This window comes from Pongo abelii, chromosome 19 (assembly GCF_028885655.2).
Source record: "Pongo abelii isolate AG06213 chromosome 19, NHGRI_mPonAbe1-v2.0_pri, whole genome shotgun sequence".
In the NCBI taxonomy this organism is placed as follows: Eukaryota; Metazoa; Chordata; class Mammalia; order Primates; family Hominidae; genus Pongo; species Pongo abelii.
In genome coordinates this window covers 50,936,450-50,959,464 of record NC_072004.2, presented here as the reverse complement: position 1 = coordinate 50,959,464, position 23,015 = coordinate 50,936,450, and the positions used below count along the sequence as shown (strand labels likewise).

The following is a 23,015-nucleotide window of genomic DNA, read 5'->3' as shown; positions in this document are numbered from 1 at the left end:
ACTGCAAGCTCCGCCTCCCGGGTTCGCGCCATTCTCCTGGCTCAGCCTACCGAGTAGCTGGGACTACAGGTGCCCGCCACCATGCCCGGCTAATTTTTTTTTGTATTTTTAGTAGAGACGGGGTTTCACCGTGTTAGCCAGGATGGTCTCGGTCTCCTGACCTCGTGATCCGCCCGCCTCGGCCTCCCAAAGTGCTGGGATTACAGGCATGAGCCACCTCGCCCGGCCTCCAAGCCAATGTCTGACAAGCATTTGCAGGGTACTAGTCGGAGGGGTCCCATAGTCATAGAAACCCCTCTGAGTCCCAGTACAGTCTAAAAAAGGTACTTCCAGAACTAGCCCGCAGAGGCGGAGGATGCCCCGGAAGTATTTCCCTGGGACCCAACCCCCCCCGCCCCCCCCGCCCCCCCCCGCCCCCCCGCACACACACACACCCGCCATGTAGAAAACATGGCTGCTGTGCAAGTTGCCTGCTCCTTGCCTTTCGGGCAGCCGCCGGAGGGACCGCGGGAAGCAATCCCGGAGCGAGGCAATGGGTTTCGCCGCTTGTCTGCCAGGCTCTGCGCCCTGCGCCCGGATGACAGCAGCTCCGCCAGCACCGAGATCCACCTGCTCTTCGATCAGCTCATCTCCGAGAACTACAGCGAGGGCAGTGGCGTGGCCCCGGAGGTAGGCGGCGTGCCCGGGAGAGAGCGGGTGCGGTGCCTGCTGTCCCCGGCCCCGGCCCCACCCCTCCGGGAACCCAGCTGGTTGCCTCCGCCTGCCTTTCCCTGCTCTTCCCACTCTCGCGCCTGATGATTTAGTTTCAGGCTGGCGTGCCCGCTCCTACCTTGGCACATCCTTAGTTCTCTCCATTTAGAAGACCCTGCAGGGCGTGGCACGCTCGAGTCATGCAAAACCCAACTTGAGGACTCCTGCTCTGATATGCCTCGGGTTTCCTCTCTGATACTACCTTTCCATTCGCCCGCACCCTCCTTCACTCCCTCTCTATGCACCCAGAACACTTTGTTGACAAAATGCATTACTACTGTTTATTGCCTATATGATACACGGACCACGTGAGAATCTTAGAACTTGGGTAGTATTAGGTCTTTTTTGCTGATGAAAATACTGAAGCTCATAAAAATACAGTATACGAAACTCTGCCACAAAACCCCTACGTTTTCTGTTCCTACACACTAGCTCCTTCCCTGTGCCGTCTTTCTGAGTTATCTTACACACATCAGGCCTTAAATTAATGAATTCTCTGAACTGTTGACACCATGGCCTTCTGGCCCTACGTAGGAAAGAGGGAAGTGGTGCAAGTTGCCTGCTTGCACAGGCATCTCAAACTAGACAGTTCCTAAAGATGAAATTCATTAGTTCCAAACATACATTCCCGTCCCCAGCCCATCCCACCTTCTAACACACATGCACCATCCACCAAGTCACACAGGACACAAACACTGGTTCTTCCTTCCTTCATCCCAGATCCTGTCCAATTCAGGTATTTCAGAATGTGTCTCATACATTTCTCCGTTCATCCCCTCCTGTCTATTCCCATAGCGCATGCCTTAGACCTCAGGCAAGGCGACTTATGCCTGGACTGTTCCGCTGATCTCTGACTGATCTCCTGCCTCCTGTCTAGCTCCTCTCCAAGCCAGTCATTCCTCTGATGCCAGAATGATCTTTTCTTTAGGAGGAAAAAAAATTGATCATAAAATTTAAAATCTGCTTTGGAAAAGGCTTCAATACGTATTGGTAAATGGTTGAAGCAAGTTGCGAAACAATTCATACAGAATGAGATCAGTGTGAAGCTGGAGGAGGGATTTTAAAATATGTGTGTTTATATACACAAAGTAAAAGGTCTGAAAGAATCGACTACAGAATAATAGTGTATGTCAATTGGAAGCAGAGTAAGATTAAGGCAGTAGACGGGGACTTTTGCTGTATTTGTATAATTGGATACTTTTGCAACAAAACTTCCATTCTCTCCTGTTACTCCCCCTTTTGTTCCTGTGTGCAGCCATTTAAAGCTTGCTGTTCTTCAGGCACCTACTGGTGTTTCACACCTCCAGGTTTTTGCATACTATGTCCACTTTGCTTGCAGTGTTTTTTGATGCCCTATCTGGCAAATTTCTCCTCATCCTTAAAATCATTCCAGATTCTGCTTTACCATCACCTCCACAAGGCCTCCCTAATTACTGTTTCTGGACAGAGTTTGTACTTTATTCTTTCGGTACTTAATTCACTTTATTTTAATTGTTGTGTTTCTTTCTCTCTCACTAGTTTCTGAGCTCTTTGAGGTTCAGGAACATGTTTGTTTTTACCTTTGGAGCCCAAGGACCTAGCAGCACACTATGGCACATAGTAGGTGCTCAGAACCTTGTCATTCTATAAACATCGATGGATGAATGAAGAATGTGACTTGCAAATAGGTCTCTCTTTTTTTTTTTTTTAAGAATTTCCTAATTATGCATAAAATCCATAGAAGTGTTAGGTCTGATTTTTCCCAACGGCATTGAAAAAAATCAGATTTGATATTTTTAACTTCAGTTTGTGCTTTTATACCCTAGAAGCCTTTTTTTAGTTATTTAATTATACTGTCTCTACATATATAGAGCACAGAGTCTTCAGCCTGACCAAAACCATACTGATTCTTTTCCTTTTTTTTTCTTTTTTCTTTTTTTTAAGAGACAGGGTCTCACTCTGTCATCCAGACTGGAGTGCAGCAGCAAGATCATAGCTCACTGTGACCTAGAACTCCTGGGCTCAAGCCATCCTCCCACCTCAGCCTCCCAAGAAGCTAGGACTACACACCACCATATCCAGCTAATTCTTAAAAAAAAGTTTTTTCTGTAGAGATGGAGTCTCACTATGTTGCCCAAGCTGGTCTTGGACTCTTGGGCTCAAGCTGTCCTCCCGCTTTGACCTCCCGAAGAACTGGGATTAGGTGTGAGCCACTGTACCTGGCTTTTTCCTTCTTTTTTAGCACATCCTATTTTTGTGCTATCACTTCATTTTTTTCCTTCCTGCCTCACATTTTCTTTCCCCATTTTGAATGTGAATATTTACTTTTATTTTCCCATTTGGCTGTGTTTTGAGGATCTTCACTTGACTAATAAGTATTTTACCTCTTCTTTATCTTTTTTTTTTTTTTTGGTAGGATGTTAGTGTTCTTGTCCAGGCTTGCCGACTGGTACCTCTTAATCAGAATCATCTTGTCAGCAAAGTGTCCCAGCTTATCCACCATTTACTTAACAGATTACAGGTAATCATGTGTGTAACTCTAGAATTCAGATCATGAACTTTGAGAGTAAGTAAATACCTTTGAAATACTACATCTGTAGTAGGTATGATAGGCTATTTTTTTGAGATGCTATAGGAAAAGCAAATGCCTTAAAAAGAATGCTTTTAAAGCAAATATAACTCTGATCCAAAAAAATTATTCTGTAGAATTCTAGAAGTTTGTTTATTAGAAGTATGCCTTTCTGTTTGGTTCAGTAAACCAATATCATTCAGGCCCCCCAACTTTATAATTTCTTTTTTTTTCTTTTTTTTTTTTTTTTTTTTTTTGAGACGGAGTCTCACACTGTCGCCCAGGCTGGAGTGTGGCGCGATCTCCACTCACTGCAAGCTCCGCCTCCCGAGTTCACACCATTCTCCTGCCTCAGCCTCCCAAGTAGCTAGAACTACAGGCACCCGCCACCATGCCCAGCTAATTTATGATTTCTTATGGAAGATATATTTGAACAAAATATATCTAAGAATAAATTGAAATAATCCCCTGCCTCTTTCCCACCAATATTTTTCCCCTTTCCTGAAACTGCCATTTTTATGGTCTAGTTTTGATGCTTCTAAAATATAAGAAGTAGCTTGGGGCCAAGGGGACACCAGGATAAAAAGACCCCAGTTATTTATTTAAGACTGTTACCACATGAGTATGTGAATATATTTAAGAGCACAAAACATATCAACTAGCATTATGTGAATTAGGATGCTTTTGGCTGCAATAAACAGAAAAGCCATCCCAGAGTCACTAAACAATTTTAAAAAAAATAAAAAGGAATCACTCCATGTCACAAGTCCCAAGGGAGGCATCTGTAGCCCCTTAATAATAAGAGGCTCGTCTTTCCCTTCACCATCCTCAGCATGTGGGTTATCCTCAGCTAGCATCTCTTACAGTCATAAGATGGCTGTGCCATTTCTGGACATCCCATACCAAAGAAATGATTAATGTTCAGCAGAAGCTAATTAACTTTATTTTATGTTGTGTCTCTTGTACTTAAGAGTAAGGAAACGTGTCCCATAAACTCTCTAGTAGACTCCCCAGTATCTTGCTGGAGAGACTTAGGTCACATAAATACCTCTCTAACCAGTCTTTAAGCAGGAGAATGGTCTTATTGTGAATGGCTCCAGCTAGTAGTTTCAACCTTCACTACACTTTAGAATCACTTGGAGGAGGACTTAAGCTCCCTCCATGCTTACAATGTGCAGCCACAGTTAGCCTACATCGGGGTTTCTCAACCTCAGCACTATTGATATTTTGGCTCAGATCATTGTTTTAGGGGCTGTCTTGCACATTGTGGAATGTTTAGCAGCATCCTTGGCCTCTACCTACTAGACGCCAGTAGCACCTCTCTAACTGTGACAGTTAAAAATGTATACAGGCATTGCCAAATGTTCCTTGGGGGTTAAGGTTGCCCCAGGTTGCCCCACTCTCTTAAACTAATTAGTGTTTACCCGTAGGTCTCACGTGGGAGAGGTGGACATCCAATTAAATTAGTACTCTGCCAGTAGGGAAGGAAGAAATGGATGCTAGTAGGTAACCAAGTGTCTGCTGCATGGAGTAAAGCTATTTTCAGTTTAGAATCTTTGAAACTAACATGGGGTAGCTTCTGTATGTTTACTATTCTCAGGGGTATCATCTGTGTAACACTGGCAATTGGAGATGTTCCTGATCACCTTTGGCACCTATAACCCTTTACCAGCTTTCCAGCACTTGGTGACGGTTTGTCTCAATTGTCCATGAATTGACACTTGGATTAGCCTGGTCTGTCCCAACGACATTATCAGCTCCTTGACAGCAGGGATATGCCCTGTCTTCATGGTGTATTACTCATGTCATGTTAGAGATTCAGTAGGTGTTTAGCAGTTGTATTGGTTCACTGTGTATTCGTTGAGTGTTTATTATGTATAAGGCAGTTTTATTAAATTTCAGTGCATTGAAATACTCATATCTGTGTATTCACAGCTGCCAATGTCTGGTTAGTTCAAGGAAAAGTTACAAGGACTTTATCAAGTTCTACTTTACTAAAGAGGAAGAAGTGGGCAAGACCTTGCGGCAGGGAGAAGGCCCCTATGTTGATCAAACTTTCAGGCCCTTTAGAGGTGATCCTTTTGACATATAAACGACAGACACACACTCTCTCTTTTATACAGCTTGATTCAGGTGAGCATACATGTCCATAAAAGCATAATATTTTTTAAAAGTTAGATCAGAATATATCTTTTCCTGTCCTGTTAGGTAATTGTTGATGAACAGCACTTGGATTTCCTGTTGGCATATACTATTTCAGCTATTCGTCAGTGTAGTTCCTGGACACACATGGAAATTCTTCAAGCCCTGGCAGCTCTGGTGTACTTCAATGGCTCAAAATGTCAAAAGGTAGTTTAAAGTGCTTTGTCCTTCCTTTGAAAGGCCAGGAGCACAGGCTGTGGTGCCAACACTGTGTTCAGGTTTCTATCCTGCCACTAATCTCTAGCAATTCTTATTCAACCACTCTGGGCCTTGTTTCCTCATGTATAAAATAGTTACTCTGATGATGAAGTGAGACAATACATGTCAAGTTCATGGCCCTCGGTAAATAGTAAACATTATTCTTAATATTATCATTACCCATCAGCCATGCGGCCACACTAAAGAGCATCACAGCTACCTAGGCTGGGAGTAATGATCATTATTGATGCTTTTTGGCATATCTTTGCATATCCATCTGAGACATTTATCTAACAGCTAGTCTTTTGGTTCTTAACTGCCATTTAATTAAAAAAAAAAAAGAGAAAGAAAGAAGGAAGAAATCTGTCTAAAACGTAATATTTTCCTAGAAGCTTTTCTTTGACCTACATTGACTCTTATTTTTCTTAGTACCTCCCAGAGCTGCTAGGCAAGACTGGACTCTTAATGAATTGAGTGACTTGGCTCAGTCTGATCCTGAAGTCAGGAGAGCTGCAGTACATTGTATGGCAAACTTATGTCTCAGGTATGTGGCTCCAGTCAAGTTTCTCAATGGTAATAAGATAGTGCCTCTATTGGGCCCTTTGTAGTTAGTTCCCTCTGCCTGAAGCCAGAGCCAACTTAGACAAATAACTAACTTTGCATTTCCCATGTACTTTACTAATAAAATCATCTTATGTTGTTTTTTAATTTTAATATTGCTTGTAAAGAAGGAAAAAATAGACTAGGACCATATTCCTAAAATGTGGTAATAGTGACTTCATGTGCGGTATGTCAAAATTTTGTTTTCTATTGGTATAAATTCTAAGCATATTAAGTTTTTAGAAGGATATATTCATGCAAATGTAAGTGCTGGTGAGATGTATCTGTAAAGGGCGATTTCTTTTCTTTGAAGAATATGGAAACAGCCCCAGCTGCTCACCCTCAATTCTCACAGTAGGCAGTAGACAACGAGCAGCACAAATGTGAACTCGTCTCTGCATAGCACAGTGCTGTCCAGCAAGTAGGAAGGCAGGTACAGATGTGTGTTTCTAGCTTGACAGGACCTGTCTGGATTATTTCCCTCCTAGGACTGAACAGCAGAACTAAAACAAGATTTTTCTTTCTCCATACTCTTTCTGCCACAAACTTCTGTAACCTTTCTGTATGGAAACCACCCTTCCTCTATATTCATTCTAGCCCTGTGCCTGTCCCCCAGCAGTAGCTAATTAACCAGCATAATAATTTTCCATAGCATAGTTGCACTCAAGGGTAATTCCAACTCTAATAGTCTATATGACTACTATTTTTAATTAGTCTTTTGCAAGCCTCATTTTAAAGGAGACTGAGTTTGAGTTGTTTTCTCTGTATGTGTTTAGTATGCCAGGACAGCCGTATTTGGAGGAGCCCTACCAAAATGTCTGTTTCCAAGCTTTCCTGACTATTTTACAATCTCCAAAATCATCTGATATGGATGATATCACATTTTGCATGGTAAGTGGACTATCATTGATCTAGTGAATGTTGCGGATGTGTCTAGAAGCAGATTGGAAGAGTGTTACTAACGAGTTTAATTTGCACTGTTAGCTTTGTCTAGAGAAATACACATATACGAAATGTTTGTAACCTAAAAAGACTAAAATCATACCATTTCAGTTTTAATTACAAGAAGCTTTTTATTTGTTATATTTTGCAATTCTAGGTTTTTAGAGGAAACTATTCTTTTCCTTCTGAGTATAAAAGCAATAGTTGCAGGCTAGTGACTGTCTTTAAGATGAAAGTGGAGAGAGATTTTACCAAATATATCTGCAATATTTTATTTCTTTTTAAAAAATATGATACAAATGACAGTTTGTTAACATCTTTTAAATTTAGAGTAACACATTTCAAATGTTTTATATCTAAGATAAAGTTCCTTCTAGTCTCCTGCTCAGATATAGCCACTGAAGACAATTTGTGCTATGTGCCCTCAGATTTTTTTTTCTATATGTAAATGAGCATATTTACAACTTTAAATGGGATCATATTTAATATGCTGTTTTGTAACTTTCTTGTTTTGTTCAAACTTAATGTCTCTGGGACATCTGTTTGGTTCCTGTTAATATACCTCATAGTTTCTAACTGATATGGCTGGAAGACCTTGGACAAATTAGTTAACTTCTTGGAGCCTCCATGTTCCTCCCTGAAAAGGGACTGATATAACCACATTGTGGGGTTCTTATGAGAAGTATATGAAATAAAGCATTCAAAGGGCCTGCTGTTATTGTTGTTGAGTTTTACATTTAGCAGAGGGTTAGCTTCTTTTATAATCATTATCATAATCATCAAAATTGAAGTTTTTAAAATTTTCCCACTATTTCAAACAAGGCTACAGTTCACATCATCCCAATGTAGGAAGTGTTTCTTAAGGAGAGAGTTCTAGAAACGAGATTACTGAGTCAAGAAATCAATCTTGGTCAGAATTGCCCTCCAGAAACCAAGTTTTTATAATTTATCATCTGTTCCCACATACATCCCCTTGCTTTTAAGAGGGCTGGGTTTGCCATATTACAGAGCTTTCCCAATTCTGATCTGTGCTATTTTTTTTATCCCTTGTCACATTTTTCTTGCTAAACATCTTCTCTCTTTTTTCTTGCTCACCATTTGTACGTAGTGGTTTATAAACATGTACAATAAGACCACTTCATTATTCTCTTCTTCCAGAAAAGAATTCATGGTAGTTTATCAGGTCTCCTTGGATCTTCATCTCTGCTTTGTGTGTGTATGCGTGTGTCTATAAAGTTTTTTTTCATCATCTAGAGACTGTCTCTCTTCCATCCTAAGTGGTGCTAGTGAGTTGATTCCTGAACAACCAGATTTTATTCTGCCTTCTAACTGGGTCTCCCTTTTCCCCTTAGTTATTGCAAAATGCATTAAAAGGTATACAGTCACTTCTAAATGGTGGGAGAATGAAACTAACACAGACTGATGAACTTGGAGCACTTTTAGCTGTGCTAAAGGTAAGGCAAGTCTTCATATGATCATTGTCTTTCCTGTTTCAACCACTTTACATCCTTATTCTAAGGCTAAATTTGAGGCATTAAAAGTTCTTACATATATTTTGAGAGAGTAGACAAAAATGTTCATATTCAAAGACAGTTAATATTAAGAACAGAAAATAATAAATCTCCATTTAATAAGTGCATCAAAATTTTAAAATTGTTTATGAATCTTAGGAAGGGAATAGGTAGGGGGGTATGACCTGTAGAAGATTTAATTATAGACTATGTTGTACCTGTTTGTACAAGAAGACCCAGTGCTTCTCCTTGGTTTTCTCCGTAAAGTAGTAGGCAGGCCAACCAAGACGTGTGTCAATGGGCAGCTTCCGAGCATGCCAGTCAGTCGGAAAGTCAGGCCAGCATCTCCGGGGACCCAGCTTCTTCAGCCAGCAAAGTAAGAAGTAATTCTCTCCTTGTGGCATTCTCTTGCTCCCACATCAAATAGAGAGATAGCTATAGGTGGAGATAGGTAAATAAAAATGACAAATTGGTTTAAAAAATTATAGACAGATAAAGTAATTGGATAAATTTTATAAATAAATAAGGAAACTAAAACCAGACCTGATTTGATCTGACCAAACCAAATCCAGCTGGAGCCCAGATAAGCTTCAGCTCTTCTTTAAGCCCTATGCCTTCAGGGTATCTATTTTCTGTCTCATTTATATTTCCTTAGTAGGCTTTTGAACATTAATCTGTGAGTGTTCTGATCTAGACATGGTAAATAGTTCTATTTTATGATTAATGGCTTATGATTAATGGATTTTTTGATTTCGTGTGTGTGTGTGTGTCCTTATTCATCATTATTAGAAATTCATGTTTCACGGACTCCCTGGACTAAACATAGAGATGCCCACTGTGTTATACCCAACTCCGCTTCCTCAGTATGATGGGCGAACACCTATCAAACCACAGCAATCAGAGTCCAGTGCTTCTCGACCAACTTTGGTACATTTATGTTTATTTAGATTTAAGTTGTGGCTTATTTTTAATAGATTGCTGTGTGTGTTTTCTATGATTTGCATCACTACTACCCTAAAAGTGTATCTTGAATTTTATTTCAGTTTAGGGTTGTTAGCATAGTAAATTTAAACTCATCTGATGCTCAGAGTACCAGTTAAAGCATCTTATACTTCTTAGAGGTGTAGTCAGTGTAACAGCTATAAAAATGAGCGTTCACTTTATACCCCAAACCAAGCATTCTCATCCCCATGATGCTCAAGACCAGGAGTCAGCGAACGTTCTCTAAACTTTCTCTACTAGGCTAGTAAACACTTCAGGTCTCTGTCATAACTACTAACTCTATTGTAACAGTGCAAAAGCAGCCACAGACACTATGTAAATGAATGGGCATGACTCTGTTTCACTAAAACTTTATTTACAGAAGCAGGCTGTATGCTGGGCTGGATTTGGCTTTTGGGCCATAATTTGCCAACTCCTCTCTAGACCGTTAGAAGCCCACCTACCAGTCAGCGCACCATCTCCACACCTTACATTCACCTAATTTCCCAGCCTTTCCAGATAGCTGCCATCTCCCTCATGCTTCGGTTGGAGAACCTGGAGCTTACAGATGTAATGCCAAGGATTCACGTCCAGAAATGTCATACCTGATCAAAATGCTTCTTATTAGAAATTATTTCACTCATTCACTCACTCAGCATTTACCCAACATCTGCTGTGTTCCAGATGCTGTGCTAAGCGCTAACTATATAGACTCTGGCTGCTTTTAGGAGTTTGAGGGAGAAGGCAAAGATGGATAAATTAACAACTACAATGCAATATTATTGTTTCTTTCATTAGAATATTCACAGAGTACTCTGGGAACACATTGAGGGCACCCAGTCTAAATGGAGGAGGAAGAGGAGGCTTTTTAAAGGTGTGGTAGCTAAACAGAGATTTCAGAGTGAGTAGCAGTACAGACAAGGAGGAATGAGTGTTTCATGCAGATAAAACAAAAGGTGCATAGACATAGAGAATAAGAGTATATATTGCCCATTTGTTAACTAGTAGGACTAGAGTTTCAATGCGGGGAGAGAAAGAGTGGAGCTGTTGTGTAGCAGAGGCCGAATGATAAGATTCTTGTACAGGAGGCTGAGGAGTTTGGGTTTTTATCTCGTAGGCAGTAGAGATTCATTAAAGAATCTTATATAGGGGAATGATGTGATCAGATTTGCATCAGAAAAATCACTGTGGTAGCAAATAGAAGAGTATGGGTCTGGGGGCAATAAGTAGTCCAAGATAGAAGTAATGGGAACTTCCTTCCTCAAGGCCACAGACTTTGAGAACGTGGAGGAAGACACAGATTCCAGATATACTTGGATATCAGAAAGAAAGTAACAGAGAGAAAGAAAGAAACTGGCTTCTACTTAGTATCTACTTCTACAGAGACCCAAAGCCCTGAAATGAGCATTGTATGTAATGGACTACCGTCTCTTCTGTGCAGGCATGTGGAGTGGTACTAGCTATGTATCTTACTCGGAGAACTGACAAAATAGGCACTCAAGTCATTTTCTATAGGCTTTAATGCTCTTGAGAAATTCCAGTTGAGAAGGCTGAATATTTTCACAACACCTGTGCAAGGTAGGAGGTATTAGCTGCATACTTACAGATAAGCAAGGTCAAGCTCAAGAGAGGCTAAATGATTTGCCCCAAGGCACAGAGGTACAATGTAAACCCAGGCCACATGTTTTACTGTGTCTCGTGTATTTCATTCCTTCTTTCTTATAGTAGACAGTAAGCACTTAGCATCGTGCCTGATGCTTAGGGTGTTAAAGAAGTTCCACTTTTTTCTTTTTTCTTTGCTTCTTTCGTTAAACTACATGTTGGGGACATATTTAGTCACTTTAAAATGAAGAAGTAACGATTCAGTGAAAAGCCATTCTGAAGTAGCTATTACATATGTCTTCATTTGCTCCTAAAATCAGAGTAAAAAGAAAAAGTCCAAAGTAAAACCAAAGAAAATCCAGCAAGGAGAGGAGGAGGAAAAGGAATCCAGTGGTGTAATAGAAGCAGCCCCAGTCACTGGCACAGGCAGAGTGAACCTGCATGAAGGGAACACTTGGTGTCCCTCCTCCCTGGGTGTCCAGAGTTTGCCTTTAGATGGAAGTGGAGCTGCAGGAAAAGATGGAGTCTCCTCACCCTTCAGTTCTTCCAGTTGGAAAAGGGTCAGCAGTAGTGAGTCAGACTTTTCTGATGCTGAAGGAGGCATGCAGAGTAAAATGAGGTAGTAGTATTTTGTTACATTTTTATACCTTGTATTCTAAGTTGCATGTAAGTTTATAACTTAACCTGAATGCTGCATGTGGTTTAACTTGAAGAGCCTGATTTCTGGGGGGCATGGTGTTATTCAGAACATGACTTGTTCTCTTGATCTGCCATTGCACATGTCATTCCTCTCCTTAGAATATTCTTTTTTGCCTTTTCGTCTTGCTAACCACTACTCATCTTTGATATGGGCTCAGAAATCATATTCCCTGGGAAGCCTCTTCTGCCTTAGTGTTATTTGTAACATATGATAGTTATCTCCTTAACTGTCTCTCGCTGCCTAGCTTGTCAAGGCTGGGGCTTTGTTTATGTCTGGCAGCCTCAGCATGATGCCTGGCACATACATAGGTCATTCAGTAGATCTTCGTTGAATGGATGGATGGATACTTGGCAGTGTTTTGTTTCTAACACTAGTTTCCTAATATCAAAATGTTGCCCTCTTGTTCTCCAGTTGTGTCTTTTAATTGTCAGCCTTAATAACTTGTTATAGAAACAAATTGTCTTAACATGTTTTGATTGTAGTTTGAAAGAAAAATTTTTAATAACACATTGACATCTTTAGGGATTATTTAGAATGTTTAATTTTTGAGTGTATCATTTGAATTGGTGGAAATAAATACCATTTCATGTTTGCATTTGAAAAAAAAAAACTTTTAAAAATGTTTTTTCTTTTTTCTCTTGGGTATGAAAGGTCTTACCAAGCTAAAGTTCGCCAAGGAGCCTTAGTTTGTTTTCTTTCTACTATAAAATCGATAGAAAAAAAGTTCTTTATGGCTACTGGTCAGCCTTTATTCCTGATATGCCTGAACTTGGCAGCCCACAGTCAGTGTCCTTGATGACTCTTACATTGAAAGACCCTTCTCCAAAGGTAAGAGAATTTAAACTCTAAGCTTTATAATAGGAAGAAAAAAATTTACAGGTCCTTATTGTTTTCTCTGCCTTATCCTGTCTGATCTGAATATAGCTCTTAGTAACACTGACCCAAGTTCCGACTTGAGAACCACTGGACAGACAGGAAAATAGGAAGTGGGCTTATGTGAATAATACATTGAAGCCGATCATGTAGGATTGCTTCCTGCCCCAGGGCTTGCTTGAAGCCTGAGCACACTGAATTCTAACTTTGGTGTCTCCCTTCTCCCTTGAACTGCACTGAAGCAGCTGTGCTTCTCTTCCTTTTATGAAAATGTTGATTGCTGTGGTATTTATAATAAGAAAACATCAGAAATGGCTTAAACAACTCAGTAGAATATCATGGTACATAATGGCTATGAAGGATGCATAAGGCTTACAAAAATGCTCAAAATGTTCTGTGAAAACACAGGATATAGAATTATATATACAGTAGGATCCCAAACATGTTGTTTTCCTTGCAACTTTTCCAGTTTTCAAATCATGTGTAATAAATATTTACATATTGTAATGAGAAAAACTTATTTTTAAAAAAAGAAAAAAAATGATTGGCAGGCATGGATACCTATAGCAAGATATCTCATGGCTTATTAAATATTTGCCTCTGCTTGAATATGCTAATTCCTCTCCAGAATTTAGCCACTTAACCAAGTAAGGAAAATAGCCTGCCGTTTACAATAATGAACATTAAAAAGTCATGCTGAATGGCATCTGGGTGTCCTCAGGTAACCAACTACCCACAAAGAGAGAAGTTTTAATTAGGCCAACAGCATATTGTTCCTTTTCTGTTTTTAAGATTATTCCTTAAGGGGTTAGGGGTGGTAACCCACAATATGTTGGAATTCCATATGAGTCATCTCCTTGAGTAACTTACTATATAAGAAAATTTCTGGATGACCCATCAGAAGCTTTTACAAGGTAAAGAAAAATAAGTTAGCCTCAATTTTACACACACACACACACAAATGACTTGTAGGGTATTTCAAATACTCCTTATCCTAGGAAATTAAACTGGCAGAAATTTTACAAATTAACTAAATCAATAGTGAATGAGAACCTGGGAGAAAAATGGAAAATGAGTGGTGGCAAATAAATCAGTAATAAAGCCATTAGAGTAATTGAAATAAAAGCTACTAAAAATATTGAAAATATATATTTGAAGACCCTCCAGCTAGGGGAGCTGCCAGCAGTGGCCAAGGAGATGGTGCTGTGGAGCAAGAAGCAGCCCAGCTTCATCACCTGTATCACAGCTGCCCAGCCAAGGGGATGTGGGACATGGGGGTTTAGAACATGAATACAAAAAGGTTATGAGGTCATAGCTGATGAAAATGAATTGGAATAATTTTCATGATGTTTATATCTTCATATTTTTTTAAGTGTTTACATTTCACTTAAAGTGCCATGAGAAATTTCACATATTGCAAAGTGGTCTTATCCATCTCCTTGATTTAGGTACCTTTTAGACTTGTTCTTGCTGTTTAACTTTGGTGAATGCAAGAGATGTGCAAAAGATACGGAACTTCCTTCTGGAGATATCATAGATCCAGTACAAAAAGCCACAAGAAAATCCTAGAGAAATAATAATAATAAAAAAAGTCATCCTACTTAAAGAGGATTTTAAAAGATGAAAGAAATTAAATGAGTTCAGTGTAATGGCAAGTGAAATTATTGTACTTAAGAGATTCTTTTAATCAAGTGTTAGCTTGGAAGGGTTTAAATAAGTGTGGTGATTAATTGTTTACAACAAAGCTTGGAGCATACCTCTGCAGTCTGTCCATAGTATGATTAACTGTGCACCAAGACATGCTAGAAGAAAGTGTTGTGGTTGGTGATGTCATAGGACAGGCTTTTTTGTTGTTGTTGTTGTTGTTTTGAGATAGAGTTTTGCTCTTGTTGCCCAAGCTGGAGTGCAATGGTGGGATCTTAGCTCACTGCAACCTCTGCCTCCCAGGTTCAAGCGATTCTGTCTCAGCCTCCTGAGGAGCTGGGACTACAGGCATGCACCACCATGCCCGGCTAATTTTGTATTTTTAGTAAAGACGGGATTTCTCCATGTTGGTCAGGCTGGTCTGGAATTCCTGACCCCAGGTGATGTGCCTGTCTCGGCCTCCCAAAGTGCTGGGATTATAGGCGTGAGCCACCGTGCCTGGCCTTAATGCACATAAAGACTTCTAGAAAGTTACGTGCATTAAAATTAAAAATAACAGATCATGTAATTAGAATGGAACAGCATTCTGGGTTGACCAGGTTAAAAGAGCTGCCATGACTCCAGGCCAAGTGGTCATCTCAGGTGCTCCTTGTGCATATAGAGTTAGATGGCTGGAGTTCCTCTTAGCCAGAATTAAATAAGACAACTGTAGTTATCTTGTCATTGAAGTGCTTAGTGATTAGTTTTGAGTTTATGGCAGGTCTGATATGACCCATGGCATACTCAGCTGGAAGCACAATTTTAACTGGTGTACTAAGAAATTTTCTAAAGACAAATGGACAGAAGGAAAGGTGATTAGACTCTTCCAGTCAGAATGCCAACAATAAACAGAGGCTACTTTTAGGAAATTGAAACATAATATGCTAGAATGGTTAATTGGGGAGAAGAAAACTTAGAAATATCCATTAGGATTTGGCAGGGCTGTGGTACTTGGGAAATGATCACGTGTCCATGTTGGAGCACATCTTATATGCTTCAAAAAGGGACAGAGCAAATTATCAATAAAAATAACAAGACTAATTTAAGAATTTCTTTTATATGATTTCCTTAGGTGTTATAAAGGCATATTATGGAGAATATCATCAAGACTTGTCTTAAGAAACAAACTACAGGGCAAACCATTGTCTTGGTACCTTGAGAATTATCCTGATTTACAAATTTCATGATGATGATTTATTGCTCTTTTAGATAACTATAAAAAGTGAAAACAAATCGAAATCTAGATAATAGATGGTATAACTAGAAAAGAGAATGAAAAGTTGGAATTGTTAACTGTTATGGAATGGTAGATTTTCTCTCATATGGCCAGCCAAGAACAGACACTTTGCTTAGTGTATTAGCAAAGAACAGGCAGTCTTTAATTAGTGTATCTGTATTCACGCTTCTGATAAAGACATTCCCGAGACTGGGAAGAAAAAGAGGTTTAATTGGACTTACAGCTCCACATGGCTGGGGAGGCTTCAGAATCATGGCAGGAGGCAAAAGGCACTTCTTTACATGGCGGCAGCAGAGAAAATAAGGAAGAAGCAAAAGCAGAAGCCCCTGATAAACCCATCAGATCTCGTAAGACTGTCACAAGAATAGCAGGAGAAAGACCAGCCCCCATGATTCAGTTACCTCCCACAAGTCCCTCCCACAACATGTGAGAATACTGGGAGATACGATTCAAGTTGAGATTTGGGTGGGGACACAGCCAAACCATATCACTTAGATACCTCCCGATCCAGAGTCCCTGGCACAATGTTGAAATGCCTTTACATAAAAGACAACTGACTTTGGAAGTGAGATCCAATAAAATAACATGCGAACAGTCATGTGTCCTACATGGAAACTTCAGTGGACACATTCCCAGCAGGGACTTCTTTGTCACCCTTCCAGAAATATTCTGAGACCAAACACACATAAAGAGGAAAAAAAATTAGGATTGACTAGGCTACCTCAGCAAACATTTCTGCTATGTTCTTAAGTAGCAAAAAAGGAAAAGTACTTTTCCGTTTTATTAGCTTTAGACAAGCCTTCATGTCTAAGGAGATGAAACTATACACTAGTAAAACTGAGCACACTGACTTTTGTAAGACTGAAGAGCCTTTCATTCATCATTTTAAATATTCAGACAATAAAAACTTAACAAAATGAGCTCTCTGGAGAGCTACACCTGTTATGATGTGCTTGCATATTAGTAATTTCTGCTGAAAGTGCTGATTAGGACTGGTAAACAAGATATTAAATATTGATATAAGAACAAATGAAGCAAAACTTGTACCAGATTCAGTATCTTAAGTAACAATTATAACAACAAAGATATGTTAAACAGAATTTAAAGGAAATTAACTCAGAACTGTGAGAAGTACAATTTGATATAGTGTCAAATTTCTATATAGATTTTATAACTTAGTGGAAAAAATAACCAATTTCAATGACATTTGTTTTCATCTGTGATCATCATGATTTTCCCCTTAAGATGCCAAAATTGCGCTAAAATTTTTGACTTTTGGAACATTAGTTCATTTCTTTCCATTTGATTTTTAATTTCATTCAGTTTGTGAGCTGTTGGATTTGTGATTTTTAATTGTCTTCTAAAGAAATGAAGGTTTAGCATAAGATCTATCTTGTTGAGTTCGGACCAGCCTCTAGTAGGGATTGGCCAACTGTGGCCTGAAGGGCAAATCTGGCCCATCACCTGTGTTTGTACAGCCTGTGAGCTAAGAATGGTTTTTACACGTTTAAATGGTTTTAAAATAAAACAATAATATCTCATGATATATTAAAATTATATGGAATTCAGATTTCATTGTCCATAAATCAAGTCTTTTTGGAACGCAATCACATTTATTTCTTTACGTGTCTGTGCTACAATCACAGAGTTGGGTGGTTGTGACAGAAACTGGCCCACAAAGTCTAAAATATAAAATGTGTACTACTGGCTCTTTACAGAAAAGTTTGCCAGCCCCGATCTAAGTCCTTTTTGGATCAGCTGACTTGTGTTCATGCTTTCGCTCTCTCATTTTTTCACACATATACACACGGTTTCCTAATACATTTTCAATTTCCCACCTTAGGGAATTATGCTTAATTCTGAATTCTGATGCTACTGTACTTCAAATTTCTCTTCAGAGCAATAAGTCTAGATTTCTACAATTCCACTCTATAAAAGGCCTGCCTAGTGATTTATTACCTGGTTGTTTGGAGATAATATAATTGAAGGCTTTTGGGAAAACCTTTTTTGCTCCAAACTCAGATATGCTTCATATTGAGTAACTATTTAGGTTACATTCTAGAATTGTAATGTTGGTTCCCTGCTTTTAAATTTTTTGACTGAAAATGTTAATTGTCATTTTTGGATGAGCTGGCCAAAGAGAGTACAATATTATTCCATATTAATAGTCCTATGCTTATTACCTATATCCCATTTTTGTAAAGTTGGGCTTTCTTTTCCCTTCTGATTTTTAATACTGCAAAATCATCCGAGTACCAATTGAAAGTAATCTTTCAACCTTATAAAGAAAATCTGGGTGCCAGTGACACCTTTCCTGACAAATACAGCAGTCATGACAAAGATGTACTTTTTGTCCTTTCCATTCATTAAGATTGTACTTAATGGTATTCCTTTTTTGAATTGTCAAATACTGTCACTGCAGGCAGTGTTATTTCCTAAGACTGTTTCTAAAAGTTGGATCACTAATGATGTCTGCCAAGTTGTATGTACACAAAGTTCCTAAAGTCCTATTTAAGTTAACATTGAACACACATACTTCAGAGTGGAATATGAGGCATAATGTTCTCAGGAACTTTGATAGGAAACAGACTCTAGGCACATGTATTTTTTCTATGCCATGGGCTGTTTAGCTTTAACTTTTCAGTTGGCATTCTGCTTGAATAAACCAGGCCTCTAATCCTTATTCTCATGCTTAGGATTTCAGATTTTTGTGCTATGGTGTAGCTTAGATTTATTTCTTACTGTAAAAAACCTAACAGCAATGGGTTTCTAGATTTTTTTTTAGCCAGGTGTGGTGGCACACACATGTAGTCCTAGCTACTTGGGAGGCTGACGTGGGAGGATTGCTTGAGCCCAGGAGTTTGAGGCTGCAGTGAGTTATGATTGCACCACTGCACTGCAGCCTAGGTGACAGAGCGAGACTGTCTCTAAAATAAAAATAAAATAAAGATTATTTTTTTAGGTGTGGGATGCAAGTGGCCTAGTTTTTAGGAACTAACAGATAATCCCATTGCCTTTATTCTTCCAATTAAAATGATTGTAAATACTTTGAACATTAAATATGTATAGGAAGAAGGGAATCTGACTCCTAATTTTTAACTAATCAATGTGAATCATCCCAAAATTTCAGACACGTGCCTGTGCTCTGCAAGTTTTATCTGCCGTCTTGGAAGGCTCAAAGCAGTTTCTTTCTGTTGCTGAAGATACCAGTGACCACAGAAGGGCTTTTACCCCCTTCTCCGTAATGATCGCTTCCAGCATTAGAGAGTTGCACAGATGTCTTTTGTTAGCTTTGGTGGCGGAGTCATCCTCACAGACCCTTACTCAGATAATTAAGGTAATGTACCAACTGTGGGTTCCAGAGGGGGCTTCTCTGTTTTAATTTTGTATACTGTTTTACATATCCCGAAAGTAACTTGACTTAAGAATATAACTAAGTAATAGTTTTATTAAAAATACCCTATTTGGAAGTCTGTACCTACTTGTCTGATCTTACCTATAATCTCTGTATGTCCTAATAAATGATTTGCTAAAAATACTTCTTTATCTTTAGTTGTACAAATGAGAATACAAGTGTTATTATTTTTTTTAAAAGGGCTCATTTTTAGTTGTGTGAAAACTTTTTTAATTAAATGCTGCAAAATTTGTTTCTATGCTGTGGTTTAATCAAGCCTTTTGATGAGTGACTTTTTGTGTTTTACAGTGCCTTGCAAATTTAGTATCAAATGCGCCTTATAATCGTCTAAAATTCAGCCTGCTGACCAAAGTCTGGAACCAGCTAAAGCCTTATATTCACCACAAAGGTTTGTAGTGGCTTAAAACTGATGGCTTCTTTATATCAGTCAGATGCAGACTATTAGTAAAAATATATAGATATAGATATATGTATATATTCAAAGCATTTTTACAACTCTTAAGAGATCTCTGCTGCTTCTCAACTTTTCAAGGGTATAAGCTGTTGCAAGAATCGACCCCTCAAGTCCCAGTGGAAGTGAGCTAGAGAATTAATTGTAAAGTTTGCCTGTTTAATGCTCAGGGCAGCGACCGGAGTATCCCTTTAGAATTAAGATTGAGCCAGGTACAAGCAGGCCCCCTCAGGAGTATGATAGTTTATATATCTTAAGCATAGATAGAGGATGGATGGATGGTTAGATAGACAGACAGACAGACAGATAGATATTATCTACTTTTTGGAAACAAAAACTGGAATACAAAATTTAACTTCTTTAACATTATTTCCTGTGAAGTTCAGATAGAATCCCAGAACTTCAAATCTTTACTAACTGCAATCTTATTATTTCCTCCTACACATAATGTATGTGTGCTATAAACACTTGCCTTTTGTAGATTTGCTTTTCTTTTGTTTGCAAGCTTTCAGATCAGACCACATTCTGATGAGTTCAGTTTTTCAGGCAGAATTGTAACAAGGAAGGAATAGTGGATGTTTTCTGTGACACAGTGGGAAGAGCATGGGACCTGAAGTCAATCCAAGGGTCTGGAGCCCACTCCCATTTTTGCCATCTCATGGCCATGGCCCTCTCTGAACCCTAATTTCTTCCTAACAGCAAGAATTATAACTATGTCATAAGATTTTTATGAGGCTCAAATGAGATAATGAGGTGTAACTAAGTCCAGTTCACTACTTACACTAATGTGTAAAAAAGGGACCCAGAAAGATAAGTCTTACCCTAAGGTTTCCCATCACATTCATGGCAGAAATAAGATGAAAACAAGCCCTGCTCATTCCACTCTACCAACTCTTCATTATCTGCATCTTCAGCTGAGGAGAGTGCACCATGCCTCAAAGGTTCCTTTCAAGTATCTGACTTTATCCTCAAGTAACTTTTCTTCATTAAAATGTTCAAACCCTGAAATTCTTAGGTATGAGCCTAACACAATATGTACAAGATCTATATGAAGAAAACTGTGAAACTCTGATGAAATAAATCAAAGAACTAAATGAATGGACAGAGATTCCATGTTCCTGGATAGGCAGGCTCAATATTGTGAAGATGTTACTTCTTCCCAACTTGATCTATAGATTCAGTGCAGTCTCAATCAAAATTCCAGCAAGTTATTTAGCAGATATCAATGAACTGATTCTGAACTGTATATGGATATGCAAAAGACCCGGAATAGCCAACACAATATTGATAGAGAAGAACAAAACTGAAGGACTGACATTCCCTGACTTCAAAATCTACTATAAACTACAGTAATTAAGACAATGTGATACTGGCCAAGGAAGAGACAAACAGATCAATGGAACAGAATAGAGAGCCCAGAAATAGACCCACATAAATATAGTCACCTGATCTACAACAAAGGAGCAGATACTTTTCAACAATTGGTGCTGGAACAGCTGGACATCACATGCAAAAAAAAAATGAGTCTAGACACAGACCTTTTAGCTTTTTAAAAATATTTCTTGTTAAAATCCGGGGTTCATTCAAGGTACATGCATTGCATTTAGTTATTATGTCACTGTAGTCTTTTTAAATCTAGAGTCCCCCCACCCATCTTTTTTATATCAAACTGACTCAGGAAAGAATCCAACCCAATTGTCTTATAGAATGTGAACTCTAAGCTCTGTCACCAAAGATAACAAAATAAATCACATTCTCAATTTGTCAGATTGTTTCTTTATGGTGTTAACTTATTCTCCTGTCCCATGTATTTCCAAACTGGAAATGAGGTCTAGAAGTTTAATTAGATTCATGTTACACAAGGAACTACTAATTTTTAATTGCCTGCTGGGATGGCAGCCATCTTTACGGTAGCTGTTCCCATGGTGATAAGTCCTTACTGCTTCCTTTGACAGATGTTAATGTTCGTGTGTCAAGTCTCACACTCTTGGGAGCTATAGTGTCCACCCACGCACCTTTACCTGAAGTCCAGCTACTTCTGCAACAGCCATGTTCTTCTGGACTCGGTAATAGCAATTCAGCAACCCCTCACCTCAGCCCTCCTGATTGGTGGAAGAAAGCCCCTGCAGGACCCTCTCTGGAAGAAACGTCAGTTAGCTCACCTAAGGGGTCTTCAGAGCCCTGCTGGCTCATTCAACTCTGCATTTCCATTGTCGTACTGCCCAAGGAGGATTCCTGTTCAGGTAGCGATGCTGGCTCTGCAGCAGGAAGCACCTACGAACCATCCCCCATGCGACTGGAGGCCTTACAGGTAGGAGATTTCATTTCCTCATCTCTGAAATGGAAGTAACCATTCTTCCTTCAGCGTGACCGTGAGGAGCGAGCAGGTAAAACCAAGCCATATGTCAATTGTGTTCATGGGAGTTGTATTTTAGGTATGGGTGGTGTATTGTTTTTGTTGTTGTTTTGTTTTGGGGAGGTGTTCTTTGGTTGTAAAATAGCAGATTCATTCCTTTTTGTTCTTTGATTGCAAATTATTTTAGTCATTTCAGGTATTATATGACAGGTGGATGTAATAGATTGTAGAATAATTCTGAGTGAAATTGTACAGTTAATTTTTGATTTTTGCAACTTAAATGTTTAATTCTCTATAAGCTTCTCCTTGGTCTTGTACCTGCTTAGAGTAACAAAATAATTGTTCCTTCAAAGGAAAAAAACAGTCCTAGATAAAAGAGTTTACTTTTTCTATGCAAATATGATCTGAGACTAGGCCTGGTCCTGAGGTCTGCTGCTAATTAACTGGACAACATGAAACATGTCCTTTAATCTTGTCAGGCTTAGTTTCTTTAGCTGTAAAATTCAACTAATACCTACTTTAAAGAATAGTTCCAAGACTTAAATGAGATTATGTTAATGAAAAGCAATCATATACTAAAGCACCATAAAACTATGATACAGTTTATTGATGTTACTCACGAAATAAAGATTATGGTTCTTAATTTCATTCAACAGATTTCAGCCCCTGTTAAATATAAGCGATTTCTGAAATATTATAACACTTTTCTGGATATTGCAGCCTTGCACTCAGGGCTTAGAGGGTTAATTCCATGCTCTCTTTGCAGGTATTGACTCTTCTGGCAAGGGGCTACTTTTCAATGACTCAAGCCTACTTGATGGAGCTTGGAGAGGTGATTTGCAAGTGCATGGGGGAAGCAGATCCATCTATTCAGCTTCATGGAGCAAAGGTAATTTTCACCAAAACCACAGTGCTTTTTCCTTCTCTTCACTTTATATCCTTCCTTTTCTTCACTTTATATTCTTC

General features: G+C 39.0%; 1 protein-coding gene across 1 annotated transcript in view; it reads left to right on the top strand.

Annotated features, from left to right (window-relative positions):
• The first annotated feature begins 432 nt into the window (after positions 1–432).
• LOC100455839 (HEAT repeat-containing protein 6-like) overlaps positions 433–23,015 on the top strand; it is a 35,674-nt gene continuing 13,091 nt past the window's right edge. Inside the window, 15 exon segments of the mRNA XM_054536708.2 lie at positions 433–669; positions 3,146–3,250; positions 5,507–5,647; positions 6,128–6,164; positions 6,167–6,242; positions 7,075–7,189; positions 8,593–8,694; positions 9,541–9,678; positions 11,655–11,953; positions 12,686–12,756; positions 12,759–12,862; positions 18,958–19,164; positions 19,531–19,630; positions 21,649–22,004; positions 22,816–22,938. Of these exon segments, the coding sequence (XP_054392683.2) occupies positions 451–669; positions 3,146–3,250; positions 5,507–5,647; positions 6,128–6,164; positions 6,167–6,242; positions 7,075–7,189; positions 8,593–8,694; positions 9,541–9,678; positions 11,655–11,953; positions 12,686–12,756; positions 12,759–12,862; positions 18,958–19,164; positions 19,531–19,630; positions 21,649–22,004; positions 22,816–22,938 (2,193 nt within the window). The 5' untranslated portion in view covers positions 433–450.